Raw genomic sequence first — 22,500 nt, forward strand, 5'->3', positions numbered from 1 at the left:
AGCCCTTTTATGGCCTGTGGACTTCAACTCCCAGAATTCCTGAGCCAGCATGGGAATTCTGGGAGTTGAAGTCCACAAATCATAAATGGGGACATAGTCTAGCGTACAGGAACCTCTCCACCATGTTGCCATTCTTTTAATTAGCTTCATTTAATTCTTCTAATTAGCTCAAAATATAAGTGACTGATTTACCAGTTACAGTCAAACTGAGTAAGCTTGGTCTTTGGTTTTTATATAAGGTGCAAAGTACCTACACTCCTTTTAGTAATTTTAGATCTTTCGATTCAACCTCTTCCCCAGGGGTGTCTTCTGCCTGGCTTTACTGCTGGTTCTCTCACGCGCATGCACAGTTCAATTAAAATTGTTCTGCGCATGCACAGAACTAAAAAAAAGATGGTGGCAACAGCGACGAGGGGACTGGTTCAGGGGCATGGCAGGCCTGGGTCGCTGGCGGTTCCAGCAATCAGGCTGCCATACTACTACCAGTTCGGCTACACCGGTAGGAACCCACCACTGCTCTTTCCCTCTGACACTAACAATCCTGATATGTCAGATTATTAGGCTGTGGAAATTTCTTTCAACTACAAGGAAATGAATGAATTTCCAGTTACTTTCTGAATCCCTAAATCTGACGAAGAAAACTGGGCAAGGCTGCCTTCTTAATTTGGCTCCCTAAATGAATCATAAGTTCTTCGATAGTCCTCCCTACCCAGCTCTCTAAGGAGACAAGAAACAAAGTGGATCCCACTGAAGAAAAGACAGGCTGCCTTTAAGCCTTGCTTCAACGAGGAGCGGTTTCTGTGACTCAGAGGCACTCCTAGCTTCCGTCTCGCAAATACCAGCACTCCCTTTCTCAGCTCTTGCCTTTTGTGAAATTCCTCTGCTGGGTTGACATTTAACAAATGCATTTGGCGTGGCTTGCAGGGCCAAAGAACATTAGGAAATTGCAAAAAGAAATGTTAGTCTGGTTTCCCCCCCCCCCCCCATGCTCTGAGTATGTTGCACTTCGATTCAACTCTGCTGTAGAAATGCTAGTATATGCTGCTGTGTGAAAATAAAAAGTTGAGGTTGTAACGTTATCTGCTAGTGTGCTAAAAAGAGTTGAAAGTCAGTCCTTTCTCTCCCCTCTCCCACCCTTTATTCATATTTTTTTTCTTTTCAAGTTTTCTATTACTTTTTAAATTTTTTCTTTGTATATGCTGATAAATTAGAAACCTCAACTCAGTAGGGCCACAGACTAGGGTCTCTTATCCCATCCAATCATGTCTAAGTTTTAGACTTTACCGATGCATTGGGAGGATCACTTGGTGTGTTGTGTGACTGTGTAAGAATTTATACAGGTGTTCTCCAATGTTGTCTTCTGGGTATCTTACATTTCAACTCTATAGTGCAGGGATGTCAAGCTGGTGTCCCCTGGGCCAGATGCAAAACACCCAGGCCACACCCACCCCAGCTCTGTGAATGGGAAAAATGTCATGAAACGTCACATGATGGCAATGTGACATGGCGAGTTTGACACCTGTGCTGTAGTACATGACTATCCAATTTTTTAAAAATGCTACTAGGAAAGGCAGATTGGATGTATCAATTGCCCAGTTATCCATTTGTAGCCTTGCTGTGTAAAGCAAAAATCTGCAGCATTAGTATTTTGTAGAAAAGAATAAGGAAAGCACTCAGGAAAATCAGTCCTTGGAATATAAAATAGCAATGAAAACTTAACGCTGTTGCTTGTGCTCTCCCCATTTTTTTTTAAATGTGGCAATATATTGCTTGTGGTAGCCTACTATTTCCAGTTGATAGGACAGTAAATTCTCAATACATCCATAAATGGGCCAGTTGGTGAGTATCGAAAAGATGGTCACATGATCGCAGGGGTGGGGAACCATCAGAACTTCAAATCAGGTTGTAAGTAGTTTTTCCAGGATGTGTTATTACTTCAAATGATCTCTAAGTGACTGGTTGTAAATTGAGAACGACCTGTACATATAAAGTTTCATTCCTTCACGTTTTACCATTTTCAGTTCAATCTTTACAAATTTCTTTTTAAAAGACTTATTCTAACGTAGACATTCTTGTTTTCAAAAACTATTGTTTTAAAAGAAGTATCTTCAGGCTGCAAATAAACCCTTTAAAGTAACGGCACGATTGCTGGCCAGATAAGAAACCCAATTCCCCATAAGAACTGTGGCTTTGTTTCCGATGGAAACAAAATCCTACTCCTTTTCAGGTCTCTTGAATTTTTAAACATGCCCTGTGTCAAATTCTCCCCCGTGGTGTTCTTTCCTTTTTTCTGTTTCTAACCTGAATGGACCCATTATTCTCAACTTGTAGTTTATTCACCATGGCGGAAGGTAAATTTGCTCCAGCTATTTTCATTGTTGCAGTATCTTAAGGAAACAATTTGCTCAACAGAGATATTATCTTAGTATATTGGGAGTGGCAAGGTTGATGTGTGTGTAATCTTTGTTTAATTCCAGCTGGTAGTTTGTAAAAACTGAGCGTCCCCGCTGCCTGAAATAGCATAAGAATAACAGGTCTTTTTCTCATAGCTTGAGATTATAATAGGAATCTATCTGGCTAGCTCCTCTGTTTCCCATTATATCTGCCCCACCAATTTGATCTGACAGGGCAGCCACACACCAGGTTCCTTTGATTAAACAATGCCATCTATCAGGATCTTGCAAGCAAGCCTCCTCTATTGTTAAGATCCACTTGGCTCCCACCTTAGTGGTGTTTCGGAGTCTTTGAAGAGCTGGATGTTCACTCTGATCTTCAATTTGGGTGTTTACCAAATTTACAGGATCACACAGGTGTGTTTCTTGATGTTGCCAGGTTTTTGCCTTCTTTTGTTTCTGTGTTGATAAGGATGTTACCCATTGAGTCAGGTCTGACTCTTGCAGATTGTAAGGGCCAGGTCTCCCTACATCTTCTGATCTTGCACTACTTTCTCGGAGTTGTTTTCTGTGTTAACTGGGTTAACTATATTAAACTGAGTTGAGTCTCTGTGTTACTGTTGTATCCTCTCCCCCCCCCCCCCCGCTTTTAATTAGTGAGCCACCGTGAGTCAGTGGGAGTCTGGCTATGTAGAAATTTAATAAATAAATTTGAGTGAATAAATTCCTGATTTTCATTGAGAATGTACAGCCTGGGCCTCTGATTTGTATATATTTCAAATGGGAGTTAATTCATGAGTAGGTCATTCCTGACCATGTTCTCAGCTCCACAAATATGTGAAACAAGAAAAACCAGTAGTTTTGAAACAAATACTTACTGTAAACTCCCCTTTATTAAACTGAAACTCCTGCATACTTAAACAGGAAAAATGTTTAAAGCGGTATTAAGGTTCTTTAAATTACACCCAGGATTCAATATAGAAAAGGAGGGATTTGGGTGCTAATTTCAGGAGACTAATTCAGGACCCAAACCTTGTTGTCCTACAGGAATGTTTTCTATGTATGAAATAGTTTTAAAAGATATTTCTAAAGGGCAGGATTTGCAGTGAAATGCAATATGCTTCCCCCACCGATGTTGCAATCCATTCCTCAGTTTGCTGTGGCAGTCAAAACCAGCAATTGCATTAAAACACAACCTTGGCAATGAAGAAATATTATTAAGGGACATCGTGTTTTGCTTGTTTGGCAAGAAAGTGAGCAAAATTTTCTTGTTGTTTCTGAAAAATGTAGCAAGTTCTTCTACTTACTTTAAAGTGAGGAAATATATTTTAATGAAATCTTACTTGGTTTCAACTGATTTTGAAAACACATCAGTTCTATCACTGACTGTTTCTTAAAATAACTAGGAATTATTAGTTTTGCCTAGTTCACATCAGGCACTTAACATGAAAATTATCCATAGTATTTACCATTCAAAATGAACAACGAAGGTTAAATGAGTGTGAAGAGAACAGAAATATCAGTGGTAATTTTGATCTTAAACTCTAATGGGTTCTCTTCCTCATGGGCTATTTTAGCCTTACTATCATAGACAATAGCAGCTCAAAGTCATTTATGCTCTGATTGAAATTGGGAAATATGTCTGCAATTGCCTCTTACAAATACATTGAGACATTCTGTTGGCTTACTGATGCTAAATAAGGGGAAGTAAGAGGAAAGGAGTAGTGGACTCTGTGGTAATAAGACATAAAAGTGGGAAGCTTGGTAATAATGACTTTCAGTTGACAGTTTAAAATGCCAACAACTCTTTTACCCTCTATGCAATTGAGTCCACATAACATTTGTAAAGCTAAAGCCTTGGAACAGATCAGATACATTCTTCTTTGATCTTTTTTTCTTCTGATCCTGAATCCTAAAATCAACCTTTGAGGGCATGAAGAAAAACAGAACCTTTGTAAAAGAGAATAAGGATTAGGAAACGTAGCTTGTACAACTGCATTTTTGCAATCTAATGGAATGGAAATAGTGCTTCCACCCAGCACTTAATATTGTGCTGCATTATTAAGCAATTCCAGTTGTTGATGTTTCTCAAATGTGTGTTCAAGCGTGGATCAGCAAAAATCCATCAGATTATTAATTTCTATTTTCTTCCTTGTAACAACTGTTTGTGTAATTGCTCAGAATTATGATATACTTTCGAAGATTCTTGAGAGTCCTTTGGGTGGCAAGGAGATCAACGCAGTCAATCCTAAAGGAAAGAACAGATCCTGAAGCTGAAACTCAAATCCTTTAGTCAGTTTAGCAATAGCACTTAGCAATAGCCCTTAGATTTATATACTGCTTCATAGTGCTTTTATAGCCCTCTCCAGTGGCGGATTAAGGCTCACTGATGCCCTAAGCACTGACAAATCTTGGTGCCTCTCCTTTGTACATACTGTACAAATCTTCATTGGGGTTTTTTTCTTTCTCAACTTTGTGGTGCCCGTTTTGGGCCTGGTGCCCTAAGTATGTACTTAATCTGCCTAATGGCTAATACACCACTGGCCCTCTCTAAGCGATTTACATAGTCAGCATTTGCCCCCAACAGTCTGGGTCCTCATTTTACCCACCTCGGAAGGATGGAAGGATGAGTCAACCTTGAGCCTGGAGAGATTTGAACTGCAGTTTAGATTGAAGGCAAAAGGGGAAGGGAGTGGCAGAGGATGAGAGAGTTAGATAGTGTCATAGACATAATAAACATGAATTTGGACAAACTCCAGAAGACAGTGGAGGACAAGAGGGCCTGGCATGCTGTTGCCCACAGAGTCGCAAAGAGTCGAACAACAAAGCAACTGAACAGCAACAACATATGGTATAACAATTCATATAGTTGCATTTCAGTTAACCATAATGTGTAAAAGTTCTTGATTGTATGAATCAGATTTTCAAGAAACTCAAATCCATCAGTTTTGCTCTATAGTACCAGAAAGAGACCGACGCCACATGAAGACAGCTAATTAAAATTTCAAAGGAGTTGAGATGCTACAAAAGCAACACCTGAGCCAAACTGAAAGGCCATTGTGTCGAAATAATCTAATGCTAGAATAAATTTATCACAGGTTACACCCGAATGATATGTAAATAATATACCATCGACATCATCCCTGAAGCAAATGTTATCATCGTTTTTACCCATTTCAAGTCAGGGCATGCTTACGAGTGGCATTCACAGTATAAGGGAGATATCTTTTAATGCAAGGGTTGAGATGTGCATTTCTAGGGGGGGAATTAATCATAATTCTGCTTGAAAGCTACATTTGTGATCTGGATGAGTAAATTAATACGTCGTATCAATGCATCTATTATCACATTGAACCTTATTAAATAATGCTCAATGAGCAGAAATAGTCATTAATCTGCATTTTATTGCGAGAGGGAAAAAATCCTTGATTTGTGGTATACAATTCAAATAGCAGCTGCAACTCTGTTTAAATTCATGAAGAAGGTGTTTGTATTCATTTGAATGTGTCTCCACAAGCACTAAATATGCTAACAATTAAAATAAGTCCAAATAGCAATCATTTTAGTCCTATAATTAGGCTAAACTATTATTTTATAACATTTTTTCACAATAGCCAGGTTCACACATCACAATCACAAACCATAGTGGCTTTTACATATTATATTAGGTGAAACCAAATACTTTACGGCTAACAAAAATGTTGAAATCCACGTCTAAACTTTATTCTATACTTATTTATCAGATGTATGTACTGTGATTCTTGTGCAACTTAATTCAGTTGTGTTTAGAGACCAGGCCAAAAAAAGTCTTAACCTCAGATAAACTAGCTGGCCAATGGCCGCCTCAGCTGATGTTTTTTCATGAAGAGACAGTTTTTCTTTCACTATAATGCTTTAAGAGGTCATCCATGCAAACTATCTTGAGTTATTCAGACCAAATGAAAATTATCTTTAAATGCAACTTCTTTTTTGTTATTCAAAAGTTTATTTACAGTAAATTGAATAGAAGTAGAAACAGATAGCCAATGCCAGCGGCTTCGCATGTATATCCAAATCACATTTATATTACTATAGACTGATTTTGTCATATATGAATAGTTTTATAGGTAAAAGATGAAAACTTAGTAAGAGACTGACAGTAATGCTCATGAATAATTAACACACAAAAAGAACAAAGTAGAAAATAGAGAATATTTTGCCATGGAATTACTTTATTAATACACTGCTTATTTAAGTGAACATCTATATCTACTTATCTGAAAGTAAGACATTGAATATTCACATGTATTTGTTTCTTTATTTTGCTTTCCCTGTGATGTTCTATTTGGCATACAATATTGACAGCCCCTCTAAATAAACTGGTAATCCTAGATATATTGCAGAATTCCATGTATTTTGATATAGAGAATTGTTGTGTATCAACTCATTCTTCTTGCTTCTCATTACAATACAAGCCTTTGACCAGCATCGTCAATAATTCCCACTTTGTCAGATGACTGCAAATACACAAATGTCATGAAAGATACTGAGGATTTTTAGAAGCATTGACAGGATTGGTCTCTATTAGAACTCAAAAAAATCCATTTTCCCATTTCCTCTTGCAAGATACTGGACTAGACTGAAGTCTTGCTTTATCCCAACTTCCGTTTTCATAGGGCCAGCCAAATGCTAATGAAATGGGTGCAGCTGGTTATCATTATGATTCCTCAAAGCACCAGAAATGCTTTAATTAAATATGTTGCTCCTGCTATTAAAGTAATGGCAAGATCAGGGCATCCATTATTCCTAAAAAATAGTTTTCTCACTTGTATGAATGATGGGTTTTGGACCTCAGGTGTGTCGTGCGTTTTTTAGTTCTAGAAGTGGTATTGTGCTGTGAATGGAGCACCACAATAGGGAACTAATGGAGGGGAACAGTTTCATTTAGGTCCTCGTTAATGAATATTGCAAAATAATGTAATGTATTGGGTCAAATGGGCTAATTTATGATTTATGTTAATGCTTCTCAACCTTGGCAACTTTAATGGCTGGGGAATTCTGGGAGTTGAAGTCCATAAAGTTACAAAGGTGGAGAAACATTGATTTTGATTATTAGCTATTAATAGCTAAATATTAACTGTAATGAGCTATTTTACAAGCTTGGTTTTGACATTCATTTATCATTCTGCTGGATGATACTAATGATGGCTGTTTTGGCATGGTGGTAGCATATTCCAGACCTCACTTTTGCAGCAGGAATTTTACAATGCTGATTCTGCTTTCCTAAATATTGGAGTAGCAATTTCCACATGGCGTCTCTTTTGCACATGTTCCATTTCACCCATTTCTGAATTAATCTGCTAACTTTTTAAATGCCCATTTTAAAATGTCCCTTTCCATAAGCTTTTGGAGTTATCCATGTTCGATACCCATCTATCTTCTTGCAATTCAGATATTGCTTGATCTTCAGTCGCTGAACAAGTTAAATCTATACTCAACAGAGGGTTTAAAAAAAAAAACAATAAACCATACATGAGAAGAAGCTGAAATAAAATGGCATGAGCTAGATAACAGAACTATTATTTAGAGGTCAAAAGGATATATTAAAATTGTACACAAAAACACAGATCCTTGCCATCAAATAGGCTGGTTCTCTTAGAGTCATGATGGCGAACATATGGTACGCGTGCCAGAAGTGGCCCGCAGAGCCCTCTTTGTGGGCATGTGTACCATCGCTAGCAGCTCTTCTAGTTCCAGTGTGCGCATGCATGCCAACAAGCTGGTCTATGTGCACGCTGGAGCCCTGGAAACCCAAAGACAAGGCGGCCAGTCCGCATGTGCGTGCCGGCTACCTGGTCTTCGGGTTTTCAGCTCTCCGTCACGTGCTAACTGCAGGTGGCCAACATGCATGCACACACAGACACCAGCTGACTGGCCTGCACATGCGTGTCAGAAACCAGAAGACCAGGTGGCAGGTGCACGCATGCACACTGGTCTTTGGGTTTCCAGCACTCTGGCACGAGTGCGTGCACACCTGCGTTCCGGTTTAGGCACTCATCACTGTCTTAAGAATATCTTCAATGGCATTTCTTTAGAGAACAACTTATTTAGGATAGGGATAGACATTATCGTATACATAATAGTCAGATTTCTAAAAGTTAATAAGCATCAGGATACAGCACAGCATAAATTCCTATTGAAAAAATATTATAAGCTCATTGTTTGTAGGAATCACTGCCAATTCTCTGTCCTCTGTTGTAACTTGTTTCTTTTTTTCCCCCATCAACATTCTCTTTTTCAAACAAAAGAAAATGAAGCAAGACAGTTCCTTTTTTACTCTATACTTGATGGACTTAGTAATTATCCTTTTCTGTCCCAGAAGACACAGTCACCTTGTTCTGCTCATGAAGTTTTGACATGCATTTGGCAATGCAGCAGGTAACCAGCAGAAAACAATGAAAAGTGGAAGTCACAGACTTCCCCTGCATCACAGAAATATGAGGACCCAATCTGCAACCCAAGGGAGCATTTATTATGTGGACACATGCATCATGTGTCCATTGTGTGTGCTCACACAACCATAGCCAGGCATCTGATTTCTTGCTTGATAGCTCTTTTACGGTAATTGTTTTGATATATTTCAGGACCTGTGTTTGTGTGTGTGTGTGTGTGTGTGTGTGTGTGTGTGTGTGTATTCGTAGATTTTCACAGGTGTAGGTATGCTGGTCTTCTTTTATTCAGGTCTTTTCCCGTGTAAGATTGAGATTGTCTTGGCAACGTTTCGGCAAGGTCCCACTCGCCATCTTCAGGATGGTGTTTTCGGCTTCATGCTTGTGCAAGTAAAGCGTGGTCGGAGCTGCCATCTTTCTAGAAATCTTGTGGGGGGGTGGAGTGCTGGCTTTGTTGCAGTGGAGGGAGGGACAGGGGGGGTTAATGCTCCTCTTCGGTGGGGATGCGGGAACCTTCGCCAGGGCTTCTCATTTGCTCGGGGTGCAAGAACTTGGGCGAAGCTGAGATGCCTCTGATCCAGAGCACATATGTATCCCCGCCAAAGAGGAGTGTCCCTCCCTCCACCGCAACAAAGCCAGCACTCCACAACTCCCCCCCCCCCAGAATTATAGAAAGACAGCAGCTCCCATGAATTCCTTTTTTATATCACAACAGTGGGACCCACGGTACAAAGATGGCGTAGTGAAATTTTACTTTATAGTTGTTATGGGTGGACTGTGCAAACTGAACCTCACATTATACTGACTTAATTTTGAAACTGGTTCAATTCATGGGCAACATCTCCCAGGGAACTGCATTATGAAAAACAATTCAGAACTAGAATAAATACATTGACCCCTGGTCAGGTGGTGAGATTGTTTTCAAACTCTATTTGAAGAATATGGAATTTGGATTGGGATGAGTTGTTGTGTATCTACATCTAGTTTATGATTTTTGTGCAGCCCCTATTCCTGCGCAAATATTCATGAAAAAAATATGATAGACAAAAACAGCCTTCCTTTGAGAATTGAATAGAGCTTCTGTTCACATGTTGACAAACGTTTCCTTGTTTAAAAGCACTGGATCTGCTATATGAGACATCAGAAGAAAATATTTAAGAAATCACAAGGTTTATTTGGATTTTACCCTAAAATCACACTATCTTACTTCTTAACTGAAGGATTCCATAATTTCTTAATCGTTTTTATCTTCAAGTCAGGAATTGGGATACATAATCTGTGTATGTATTGCTAAGAAACATCAAGACAACTGATACTTTTCATTTTTCTAGGTCTGTTTCTGAATGGACTCCAGATTACTGAACTATTTTGTTGACTAATACCATGATGAATGAAGAATGTTTGACTGATTGGCCTGATTGTATCTAAAGTGCTGCTTTACTAATATTATATTAGACCAGGGGTGAAATCCAGCAGGTTCTGACAGGTTCTGGAGCACCGGTAGTGGAAATTTTGAGTAGTTCGGAGAACCGGTAGCGGAAATTTTGAGTAGTTCAGAGAACCGGTAGCGGAAATTTTGAGTAGTTCGGAGAACCGGTAGCGGAAATTTTGAGTAGTTCAGAGAACCGGTAGTGGAAATTTTGAGTAGTTCGGAGAACCGGTAGCGGAAATTTTGAGTAGTTCAGAGAACCGGCAAATGCCACCTCTGGCTGGCCCCAGAGTGGAGTGGGAATGGAGATTTTGCAGTATCCTTCCCCTGCCACACCCACCAAGCAACGCCCACCAAGCAACACCCACAGAACTGGTAGTAAAAAAAATTGAATTTCACCACTGTATTATGCCTATAAAGTTGCTTATTCATAAACTGTATCTGAAGGAGAGATTTCTTTGTTCTTTCTATAATATTGTGTTAGGCCCATAGTCATTGTATTTGAATCATATTTGACTTTGAGGATATTGCTATCTTCCTTCCTGTCCCTGCTTGTGACTGGAAGTGACTTATCTTGATTAGCTGTGTTATCTCTGCTGAACATCCAATTATGATACGCAACACTGATCAACTGGCATCACTGCAGTATTATAGTGAGAAACAAACTGTGAATACAGCTAATGTGTCCTCTCTGTACTCATATATCTTTCTCCTAGACATAATATGTTGGGAATAAAGAACAACAAGAATTAAGAACTTAATGCAGTGTTTCTCAACCTTGGTGACTTTAAGTCCTGTGGACTTCAACTCCCAGAATTCACCAGCCAGCTGCTGGCTAGGGTATTCTGGGAGTTGAAGTCCACGGGGCTTAAAGTCGCCAAGGTTGAGAAACACTGACTTAATGGGTAATGTTAGTAATGGGATTAGTGTTACCCTCTTCAAGGTAACCAGAGTAACAACCCTGAATACTAACTATATCTTTACAAGTAGTCCCCAACCAAAATTTTTACTGTTAAGTGAGATGTTTGTTGTGAGCTGTGCCCTGTTTTATTACCTTTCTTGCCACAGTTGTTAAGTGAATCACTGCAGTTGATAAGTTAGCAACCTGGTTGTTAAGTGAACCTGACTTCCCCATTGACTTTGCTTGTCAGAAGGTCGCAAAAGCACATGATCTTGGGACAGAACAACGGTCATAAGTATGAAGCATCTGAATTTTGATCACGTGCTACAAAGGTTATCACTGTGAAAAATGGTCATAAGTCACTTTTTTCAATGCTATTATAACTTTGAACAGTCGCTAAATGAACTGCTGTAAGTCGAGGGCTACCTGTATTTAAGGTTACACTTATAATGGTCCCCAACATTTCTGGTACTATAAACTGGTGGCGGCAGCAGCAGTGGCGGCAGCAGGGAGGGGTTATGGTTTTGGATATGCAACCTAGATCCCTTGCATGCGCAAATGAAGTTTCACATGCACGCCCGCCTCTTGTGCAACCCAGTTAACAACAGCCCGCTGACTGGTACAAGTCTATTGACAGGGGTTTGCCCATCCCTGACTTACAGAATTTTGTGAGACTAAATGTATATTTCTCTTAGTCTCTTTTTTCTCTCTGGAAATTAGGGAATTTCCTTCTGTGGGCTGAAATGTCTTTTATATGTTGCTTGCTCTGTTTTCAACTTATTCCCCTGTCATTCACACATATCATTACAACAAGTCAATTGAGATGAGAGAGCATTGACTCTTAAAGACCCCAAAGTTAGAATATTGCCTGGCTTCATTCCAGGTTGATCTAATGGTTAAGGCACCAGGCTAGAATGCCAAAGACCATGAGTTCAAGTCCTGCCTTAGCCATGAAACCCAACTGGATGACCTTGTGCCAGTCATTCTCTTTCAGCCCAACACATCTCACAGATATGAGAAAGCTGGAGGAGGAAGGTGTGTTGGATATGTCACTGCTTTGAGTTATTTGTAAAAATAATAAATGTGGGAAATAAACAAACAAATAAATACTGGATTAAACGGTGGAAGTCCTATACAAAATAGTCAGTGTGGGTCACAGACAAAAAGCATTAAAGAGATTTGAAGGCAAGAAAGAGTTTTGAAGAATTAGAAATGTGATTATTTTCATTTCCAAGCTGCTCTGACACAAATCTTACCTTCTCAATTTGAAGCTTAAGCTTTTCTGGGCTTTTTTTTCCTGGTTCCTCCCATTAAAGTTTATTTTTCTCAGCCCGGATGGCAACACCAGATACGAAGAGCTGTTTCTTTGGCATCTAAGTCTATTATTATTCTTGTAGTTTTTTCTTGCTTTTGTTTGTTTGCTTCTACGTTGTATCATGTCAATCTTGCAAAATTATTTCAATAATTAAGAAAAGAATATTTAAATGCACTCTTGGCCTGTGTTTACCATCTAAAACTTGTACCAAGGTATTTATATAGAGAGGTTTTACTTGCTTTTCTTCTAATGTACTGAGTGCTTGAGTGAGAGAATTTACAACTTACAAAGGTTTGGTGAGCTGGAGATGCTTAGGCAGGGATGCGTTCCTATCGGCGTTGGTACCGGTTCACTTCGTATGTGCCTTGCACATGTGCAGGCCAGGTGCACCCTGCTTGCACAGTTCACTATAAATTGTGAAGACCATGAAAAACTAATAAAAGACATGCCAGCAACAGTAGCGGAGACCAGGTAACCAGTTCGGGGGCGTGGCCAGCCTGGATCACTGCCAGTTCTGCGACCCAAGCCAAATTACCACACTGGTTAGACCGAACCGGTGCAAACTGGTAGAAACCCACCTCTGTGCTTAGGTATAAATTTAGAACCCTGGGAATATTTGTGTTAAGGGTTGTATTGGCAATTTCAGTTTTCAGGTAAATGGCAACTCTCTTTCTCTACTTCTGCATTCCATATAAATGGTGTTCACAGAGAGCAGATTGTCTGAAATTGACTTAATGGAACTATCCCAAAAGAGGATTCCTATCTGTGTGACTCCCAACCGGGACCTATTCACTCTTCACCTCAACAAAATCCACCCAGCACTCTGGGACAAATCCAAACAACTAGCCTTCTGGAGAACCGAAACAGAAACTTCCTACATGACAGACACACACACCAACAAATTCCACAGACTAGAAAAACAACAGAAGCTCAACCCCCCTCCACAGCAACTCATGAAACAAACAGTACACAACATATCAGACAGAACCCTCGCCACAGCTGAAACTTATGTCCTTTCCAGAGGATTCAACTTTGCAGTCTCCCCTAAACGCATCCCCACTGAAGACATCATTTGCGGAGTTGAAGCTACATTCACCAAAATCATCCCAGATGAAGCCAATAAAATCAGACTTGCAGTCACCAACATCTTTTGCTCCAGCAATCCACCCAGAAGCAACTTACAGCAAGAAGAACAAAAAGCATTCACCAACCTGAGGAAAGACAACAACATAATAATTCTCCCAGCAGACAAAGGTAACGCCACAGTGGTGATGAACACGTCTGACTACCAAGCCAAACTATCCAACCTACTCCAAGACCCCGCTTACAAACCTCTAAACACAGACCCCACCACCTATCTGGAAAAAACCACCAAATCCAAAATAAAAGCCTCTCCCATCAGTGAAGAGATCCAGCAAAGAATCATCCCCAGAGAGAAATCTTCCAGATGCCCCAAACTCTATTACCTCCCCAAGATACACAAAAAAAGAACACCACTCAGACCCATAGTCAGCTCCATAGGCTCACCTCTACAGAATCTTTCCAAATTCCTCACCAAACAACTCCAACCCTATGCAGAATCCATCACCTCACATGTACAAAACTCACTCCACTTCATAGAAACAATAAAGAAACAAAACCTACAACCCAGACCTACTCGTGAGCTTCGATGTCATATCCCTCTTCACCCAAGTGCCTATAAAAGAAGCCTTGACAGCTATCCAGAACAAACACAACCCCACTAAACACATCCTGGACCTGACCAACCACTGCCTAACCAACACATACTTCATCCATAATGGACAAAGATACAAACAGATAGGAGGAGCACCCATGGGATCACCCCTCTCACCCATCATCGCAAACTTATACATGGAACATTTTGAAACTAACGCCTTAGATAAATCTGAAAACAAACCCAAACTCTGGCTTAGATATGTTCATGACACTTTCATGATTTGGCCACACAGGAAAGTAAAACTGTACAACTTCCTCACACATCTCAACAGCCTACACCCCAAAATACAATTCAGTATGGAAATAGAAGCAAACAACCAACTTCCCTTTCTGGACGTCCTAATATACAAAAAACCCAATGGCTCCCTAGGACACACCATTTATGGGGAAAAACACACACCAACTGCTACTTAAACGCACAATTCTATCACCACCCTGTACAGATCAACTCTGTAGCCAAGACCCTCATCTCCAGAACCAAATGCCTAGTTGACAAAGACCACCTGAAAACTGAATTACACACTCTCACAAACGTATTAATCTCCAACAGATTCCAAAGAAAAACAATTACTAACCTAATCCAAAGGGAGACTCCCTCTAAGAACCGAGACACAGAACAGGACAACGGCATCACCTTCCTCCCTTACATCAAAGGCACCACTGATAAAATCAGCAAAATTCTCCACTAACACAATATCAAGACAGCCTTCAACACTGACCAACAAATAGCCAACATCTTAAGAAACCCCAAAGACAAAATCCAGCTAAAAAACCAAGGAGTCTATGAAATACCATGCAAAATCTGCCCTGCAACATACATAGGACAAACAAACAGGAGAATAAGTGCACGCATCGCAGAACACAAAAATGCAGTAAGAAAAAAAGAAAAAAAACTTCCTCCCTTTTCTAGCACCTTAAAGCTACAGGACATGAAATTAATTTTGAAGGAACCAGGTTAATCTCCAAAACTGAACACTTCAACAAGAGAATAATTATGGAAGCTATCGAAATAGAGAAATACCCACACAACATGAATAAATGTGATGATACCTCCCACCTACCAGACATCTGGAAATCAGCCCTAATCAATAAACGAGCCCCACCCACCACCCAGTCCGTTACAACACGAAACAACAACAGACACACAGCCAGCACCAATCAGCACCAATCTACCAATCATGATACAACCACACAACCTATCATTCCACTTACTGAAACAAAGCCAGCACTCCACACACACACACACACACACCAAGATTTATAGAAAGACGGTAGCTCCAACCACGCTTTAAACCAAAAACACCAGCCTGAAGATGGCGAGTGAGACCTCGCCAAAACGTTGCCAAGACAATCTCAATCTTGCACGGGAAAAGACCCAAATACAACAAGACCAGTATTCGGGTCTTTTCCCATGTAAGATTATCTTACACGGGAAAAGACCTGAATATATGTATGTATGTATCTATGTATGTATGTATGTATGTATGTATGTATGTGTGTGTGTATGTATGTATATGTATATGTATATTTATAAAATGCAAAATAAAGAGGATTTGGTTTACCTGAATTAATAATAATTTAAATGGTTGTTGTTTGTCTCTGGATGAAAGAATGGATGTTACTAAAACTAAGAGATTTTTGTAATTATCTCACAACCCAAGATTTGAATGGCATGGATATTTTTGATACGATAAAGTTAAAATTAATATGGATTTTAAAAATCATCTTATTATTCAATACTGAGATTATGGAATAAATATGAACCCAGGTTGTGCCTGAAAAGACTTTATTATATCTTAAGTCAAGAAACATGCCATAATAGAAAACTGGTAGGCGGATAAAAGGGTGACATAGCAAGAATTATCAGAAAACTATCAAGGAGAACTTAAAATCAAATAAAAATACAGAAGGATATTGTTGTCAATGATTTTCTCATTTATGGTTATATGAAACATTTGAAATAGATAAAAAGAGTAAGAGTGTGGAGCAAAGCAAGACAGAATTTGAAATACAATTGCGTACTGATAATATGTAATTGCTAAAGTGTATAAGTTTTTGTTAAAAGCAGGTTACAGATTAAATTGGACTTAGAATTTTGGTTATAATATACAGGTGGCTCAATGGGGAAATGTGTGATTAAAGAGGCTGAGATTTACATTGTGGTATCTTAATGAGAATTTTTATAAAATGATGTATTGTTGGTACTGTGGAAAGAAATATCCATCTGGTTCAGTTCCAAGCCGGGAGAAAGTTATTGAAAACATGGAGGTTGATTGGAAAGATGGTTTAATGATGAAGCAGAACCAGATGGGTTCTGGGCAGCTGACCACATGGAGTTGAGAGGGTGGGGTTATACCTTCTCTTGGGCTTTGCACTTGAACTTCCTGTTCCTGTGCAAGAACATGTATTCTGTTGGCTGTTGTCAGACTCCCGTGGGGCCATGTAGGAGTTAACTAGGGATCATAGGTAAAGGTAAAGGTTCCCCTTGCACATATGTGCTAATCGTTCCCGACTTTAGGGAGCAGGCTTATCTCTGTCTCAAAGCCGAAGAGCCATCACTGTCCGAAGAAATCTCTGTGGTCATGTGGCCAGCATGACTAAACGCCAAAGGCACACGAAAAACTGTTACCTTCCCTATTTTTCTGCTTAAATTTTTATGTGCTTTCGAACTGCTAGGTTGGCAGAAGCTGAGACAAGTAACAGGAGCTCACTCTGTTATGTGGCACTAGAGGTTTGAACCGCTGAACCGCCAACCTTTTGATCGGCAAACTCAGTGTCTTGGCCACTGAGCCACTGCGTTCCTTCACCTAGGGGTCATAGCTGGCTCTATAGGCAAAACACAAATCCTAGGTGTTTGTCTGAGCTAAGTTTGATTGAAGTTTCTGAAGGTGATGCAATTTCTATTGTGGCTTAATGGTTTTCATCCTGTTTTGGCTCTTGGGTGAAGGTATTTGCTTATGAATAGAGCTAGCTAGATACTTGGCTTCTTTCAATGAGCTCTTTATCTCTTAAGTGCTGACATCTGCTGAGGGCTATTAAAAAAGATGGGATCAGCTTTCTGTCTCCAAGAGCATGTTTCTCCATTTCTTCCTTCAGGGAAACATAATATTCTGCATTTTTAATATTTCCTAAAATATTTCATTCTTCTAGGAAGCGGGGGTTGCTTCCCATAGTACATAACAATAGAGCAATCATTATGAATGTATATTGAAAATGTGAACAACAGGATTTTAAGATCAATATTTATTTGAAACCGGAACGTTTCCATTTAGGGCCTAAAGTTAGAAAAAAGCCATGGCAGAATATTTCAGTATATGATTATTGCAGCAATATTACTATATGCCCAGAAATGGAAAGATTCAATACTACACACTATGGAGAAATGGTTGGTTAAATTGACAGATTTTGCTGAAATGGCTTAAGTGACTTATTTGATTAGAGAAAAGATATTATCTACATTTATTGGTGGCTGGAAACTTCTTAAGGATGTTTTGCGTAAAAATGAAAAAAAAAGGAATATTATTTATGGTTTTGATGATTAGACAGGATAGATTTGCCTAAATAAATATATTTGTACTTTAACTGCTGCGAATATCGGAAATCATGTCTTTTTTTTCCTTTTTCTATTTTTTCAACTTTTTTCTTTTCTTGTATGATTGCTTTCTTTTTCTTTTTGTTCTCCTGTATTCTATATTAGACTCTATTCGTTTTTTAACAAAATCATATATTAAAACAAAACAAAACATTGATTGCCTTTACGTGTGCAAAGGATTTTTAACATAATTTGAATGATAATTCCAATTAGTAAAATGAGTAGTTTTTACCTCCGCTCAATATACCATACATAATTGTTAGGGTGATTTGGACAGCTAGAATAGTTTTGCAATTTATTCCCTCAACATGTGTTATTTTAATTTAATCAGCTGGAACAAAGTACAGGGCTGCTAAAGGGCCCAGAAATAACATAAGCATAATAAATTATACAGAGTAATAATGGGAGGTATTAATTGCTATGCTCTTGTTCTCTTGTTTTTTATCCGCTAATTATATTCATATATCATTCCTTGTATATAAATTTGACTTCAATTATTTTTGTTGTCAAAGAAGTAAGAAGGCAGTGGGCCCTAAAGGCAGATGGTGTTTCGTGTGTGCATCTTTTTTTTTTAATTTAAGTTTATTTTTTAACAGCTAATAAAGAGTTTACAATTTTTCAAAAGGAAGAGAAAAAGGAATATGGTGTTAAGTAACTTTATTACACAAGATGCTGGGTGAAGCAAGGCAGGGCCTCAGAAAAGTATGCAAAAGAATAAAAAACAAAACGAGCAAAATAATGGGGTAACCACTCAGGGAGTGGTAAGAAAAATGAGAAACTTGGAGAATATACTGTATTTATAGGATAATGCATAGAAATGTAGTTAGGTCAACAGGGAAACAGACAAATGAAGTAATTCAGAAACAGAAAGAGAGGAAAGAATGACATTTTCAAAAAAAAATAGGATGCATTTTGTATAATGGAATTAGATGGAAAGAATAACAGGTTATATTTATTTTATTAAATATTAGGCAAAGTGTTTTCCTTTGTATGATGGAAAAAAAATAACAAGTTTTATCCTGCTAAGATCTGGGGAGACCTTGGTCCAGCTAAATGCCTGCCCTTATGGGGGGATAATAATATGGAAGTTTGATTTTAGGATATAGGTAGTCCTCTTTTACTGACCACAATTGGGATCTGCAGCTCAGTCATTAAGCAAAATGGTCACTAAGTGAAGTCGACAACAATATTATATTCTTACTTCAGCTTTCCTATGCTTTACACACCTTCAAAGGTCATAAATGCAAGGATTAGTCACAAAATTACTTTTTCATCATCATCACAGCTGTGAAAGGTCACTAAGGATCACCCACCTTAAAAGTATTTGACTCACTTAATGACCATTGTAACTTATGACCATAAAGGGCAAGCTCCATTACAGTAGTAAGTTGAGAACTACCTATACTTAATGTCTCTTACTGATGATAATGGTTATACCAATTTACTAAAATGCTCCAAAAGGGGATTTCTGCAGATGAGGGCAACTATTACAATCTTCCAGGTCAAGGGAATGTTTCTTAAAATCTATTTTAAAATGGTCAGACTTGCCCTATTCTGCACAGAAGCATTTAGTCAACTCTAGTACAAACCCATCCTTTCCAGCTAAATTTAATTAACCATGAGAGAGTAAGGACTAAATATACTGGCAGTAACCTGGGTCCCTCCAGATTTTCAGAGAACAACAATCGAGACTGATCTTACAAAGCCAGAATGAACTGTTCACTATAGTCTTTCATGGTATACTTTAACCCTGGGTGTTCAGCTGCTAGTTGGGGAATTCTGGGAGTTGAAGTCCACAAGTCTTAAACTTGCCAAAACTGGACACCCTTGCAATCTAACCAAAGATTAATATATGAGCATATTTGGCTGCTTGTCTTGTCCACACATTTTACAAATCAGGTGCACCAGGAGTGGGTTCTGGCAGTCACTACTGCCGGTTCGCTTGTGGGCACTTTGCGCATGCGCACTTGATGCGCTTGATACGCACACATATGCAGTGCAAAAAAAATTGTTCTGCACATGCGCAGAAGCAAAACACAACAAAGCAGCGCTTATGGCGCTGCCTAGAGAACTAGTTTGGGGGCATGGCAGGCCTGGGGTGCTGCCGGTTCCAGCGACCCAGGCCGCCAAATCACTACCAGTTCAGCCAAACCATTCCGAACCAGTAGGAACCTACCACTGAGGTGTACTCAACTGATGAAACTCATACATTCTAGTTATAACAATCTTTTTACAAACGGAGAGCCAGGTTGTTCACTGTCCTTATGGCATACACCAGGGGTCCCCAACCCTCAGGCCATGGACCAGCACTGGGTCACGGCATGCCAGAAACTGGGCTATGCAAACAATCAAAACCCCATCCACAGGATGCAGGCAGCATGTGAAACCACACCTCTCCCGTCCACGGAAAAAGCTGTCTCCACGAAACCAGTCCCTGGTGCCCAAAAGGTGGGGGCCATTGGCATACACCACATCCGTTTGGGATTTTGTTTTTGTTTTTTTCTAATTTCCCCTTCCAACACCACAACCAACACTGGGCCACAGAGAAATGTACTAAGTGCAATTAAATTCAAAGGTAAGGCTCTCTGAGGAATGTGAATGAGGAATATGAGGAATGTTCCTAATAACACAACATTTGCTTAAAGTCAAAGTACTGTATGGAAATTAGTAGAGACTGAACAAAACATTTAGGTTAAAATTTCAGAATTTAAATTGATTGGGCTTTGCTGAACAACTTGTGAATATACTGTACATGACGTTTTTATATATCAACTAGCTGGTAACCAGGCATTGCTTGGGTATTTATTTATCCTAATACATATATTTGTCCTCAAAAATAATCCCGGACCAAACATAATTTCTAATGTTGGATTTTATTCCTTACCAGAGGGAGCCCCCTTGTAGAGTACTGTGAAGACATTACCAAGGCAACTGCACTGCAATATACAGTAGAAGCCATTTTACGGCAGTACAGTAGAAGCCTTTTAAGGCAAACATGCTGTATCTTAATAGAACACATACCCCGAGGGGTGTTAGGGGTGTCTTACCCCCACACAGTATTTGTTTCCAGAGAGTATGTTATCTGCGTAGCAAGTTTGATTGAAATTGCTCAAGGTGTTCCAGAGTTATGCTGGGACACACATACACATACACACACACACCCATTTTATATATACATATAGATAGATTGGTTGATTGATTGACTTAACAAGTGAAGTTGCAGCATTGTTTCTTAGTAGCAGATTCCTTGTAATAAAAAGAGGGTTCTTTGTAAGTTTATATGATCAGATTTTAAAATAATAAAGGTATGTTTGTTTCTTTGTTCCTACCTACCTAACAGATGATGAAAATATTCCTATGTCATCACATTCTTGGCTGTGGAAGAAAAAAAGGAATTCTATCTTTCCTACAGTTGAAAGCAAAAGTGAAAGCAAAACAGGTATAATTAATCCATTTTTTGTATCTCGAATAATTGTAAGAAAGTTGAGCAATTTCAAGATAGCAGAATCTGATTGCCAGTTTGTCCCACAATGCTTAATGTGTCTATTTCAAAAACAAATTTTAACTCTAGGTAGAAATGTTTAGGCACAGGGTTGTGCACTTTCAAAACAATTTGGAAGAATTAATTTGGAACATGGAGGAGCAGAATAGAGTGCGTCTTTTGTTAGGTTTCTAAATGAATCTGATATAAGAAGCACCACTCATGATTTGTATTCAAGACATAGTTGTATTAATGATCTGACTCATTAAAGAACTAGGAAAATGGGGTAAATCTTCATTAAGGCTGATACACTCATGTGTATAAAAAGACAGCACAGAAGAAGGCATGGAGAGCATAAAAGATGTACTTCGATTTGGGGTACAAGACCCAGAGGAAAGACAAAGGCCATGTTCATGTTGCATGGCTAATAAAGTCATGCCCTCCTTGAGCCAAATGACCAGTTTCCATGCACCAGCACTGCACAGGCTGGATGTCTCAAGCTGAATTTTCAAATCCTCCCAAATTCCCCCTGTTTCCCCCATCTCTGTCTCCTCTTCTGTTCTCCTTCTCTTCTCATTCTTCCTAGCATTCCTCTTTACCATCCCAATTATGAAATAGGAATAGATGCCGCCACAGTCAGGGTTATGGTTCAAAGCCATGGACTGATGATGCCACATAACATATTTTTCAGAGTATAAGACACACCAAGATTTTGAAGAGACAATTTTTTAAAAAATAAGGTTTTGCACTCTGCAGGCCTTCCAAACCCTCTGCATGCCTCACTTTTTGTGAAAAACAGGGCATGCAGAGAGTTTGAGAGGCCTGCAAAGTACTCCTGGGGGCTGGGGGGCAAAAATGAGCAAAAAAACTGTTTTTCACTCATTTTTGTCCTCCCAGTCCCCGGGAGCACTTTGCAGGCCTTCTAAACCCTCTGCATGTCCATTTTTGAAAAGGGGCAGAGTTTTGGGAGGCCAAAAATGCTGTATTCAGTGTATTAGACGCACCCAGATTTTCACCCTTATACTCTGAAAAATACGGTATACTTTTTAAATTATTATTATTTTAAAAGGCCCTATCCCTATTTTGACTTCCCACCAACTTGTAGCTTCGGGAGGAGAAAACCTGGCATAGTTCTGCAGAACTTTTCAAGAATTTTATCTCTTTCCCAAAAGATAAAGGAGTCATTAAACACCTCTGCCAGTTATCTCAATAACATAGTTAACT

General features: G+C 39.1%; 1 protein-coding gene across 15 annotated transcripts in view; it reads left to right on the forward strand.

The window, feature by feature from the left end:
• The window catches only part of LOC309388111 (uncharacterized protein), a 47,704-nt gene that overhangs the window by 3,366 nt on the left and 21,838 nt on the right, over window positions 1-22,500 (forward strand). For 7 of the 15 annotated variants that reach the window (XM_081945134.1, XM_081945131.1, XM_081945132.1 and 4 more), the window contains one exon: window positions 21,136-21,234. In XM_081945134.1, the coding sequence (XP_081801260.1) occupies window positions 21,136-21,234 (99 nt within the window). Of the gene's footprint in view, window positions 1-1,845; window positions 1,906-2,181; window positions 2,352-2,592; window positions 2,811-21,135; window positions 21,235-22,500 lie in introns of those variants that run through there. The other 8 variants (XM_081945125.1, XM_081945139.1, XM_081945127.1 and 5 more) reach the window with 5 other exon arrangements.

The sequence above is a fragment of the Natrix helvetica genome (assembly GCF_964273705.1).
Source record: "Natrix helvetica genome assembly, chromosome: 2".
Lineage (NCBI taxonomy): Eukaryota > Metazoa > Chordata > Lepidosauria > Squamata > Natricidae > Natrix > Natrix helvetica.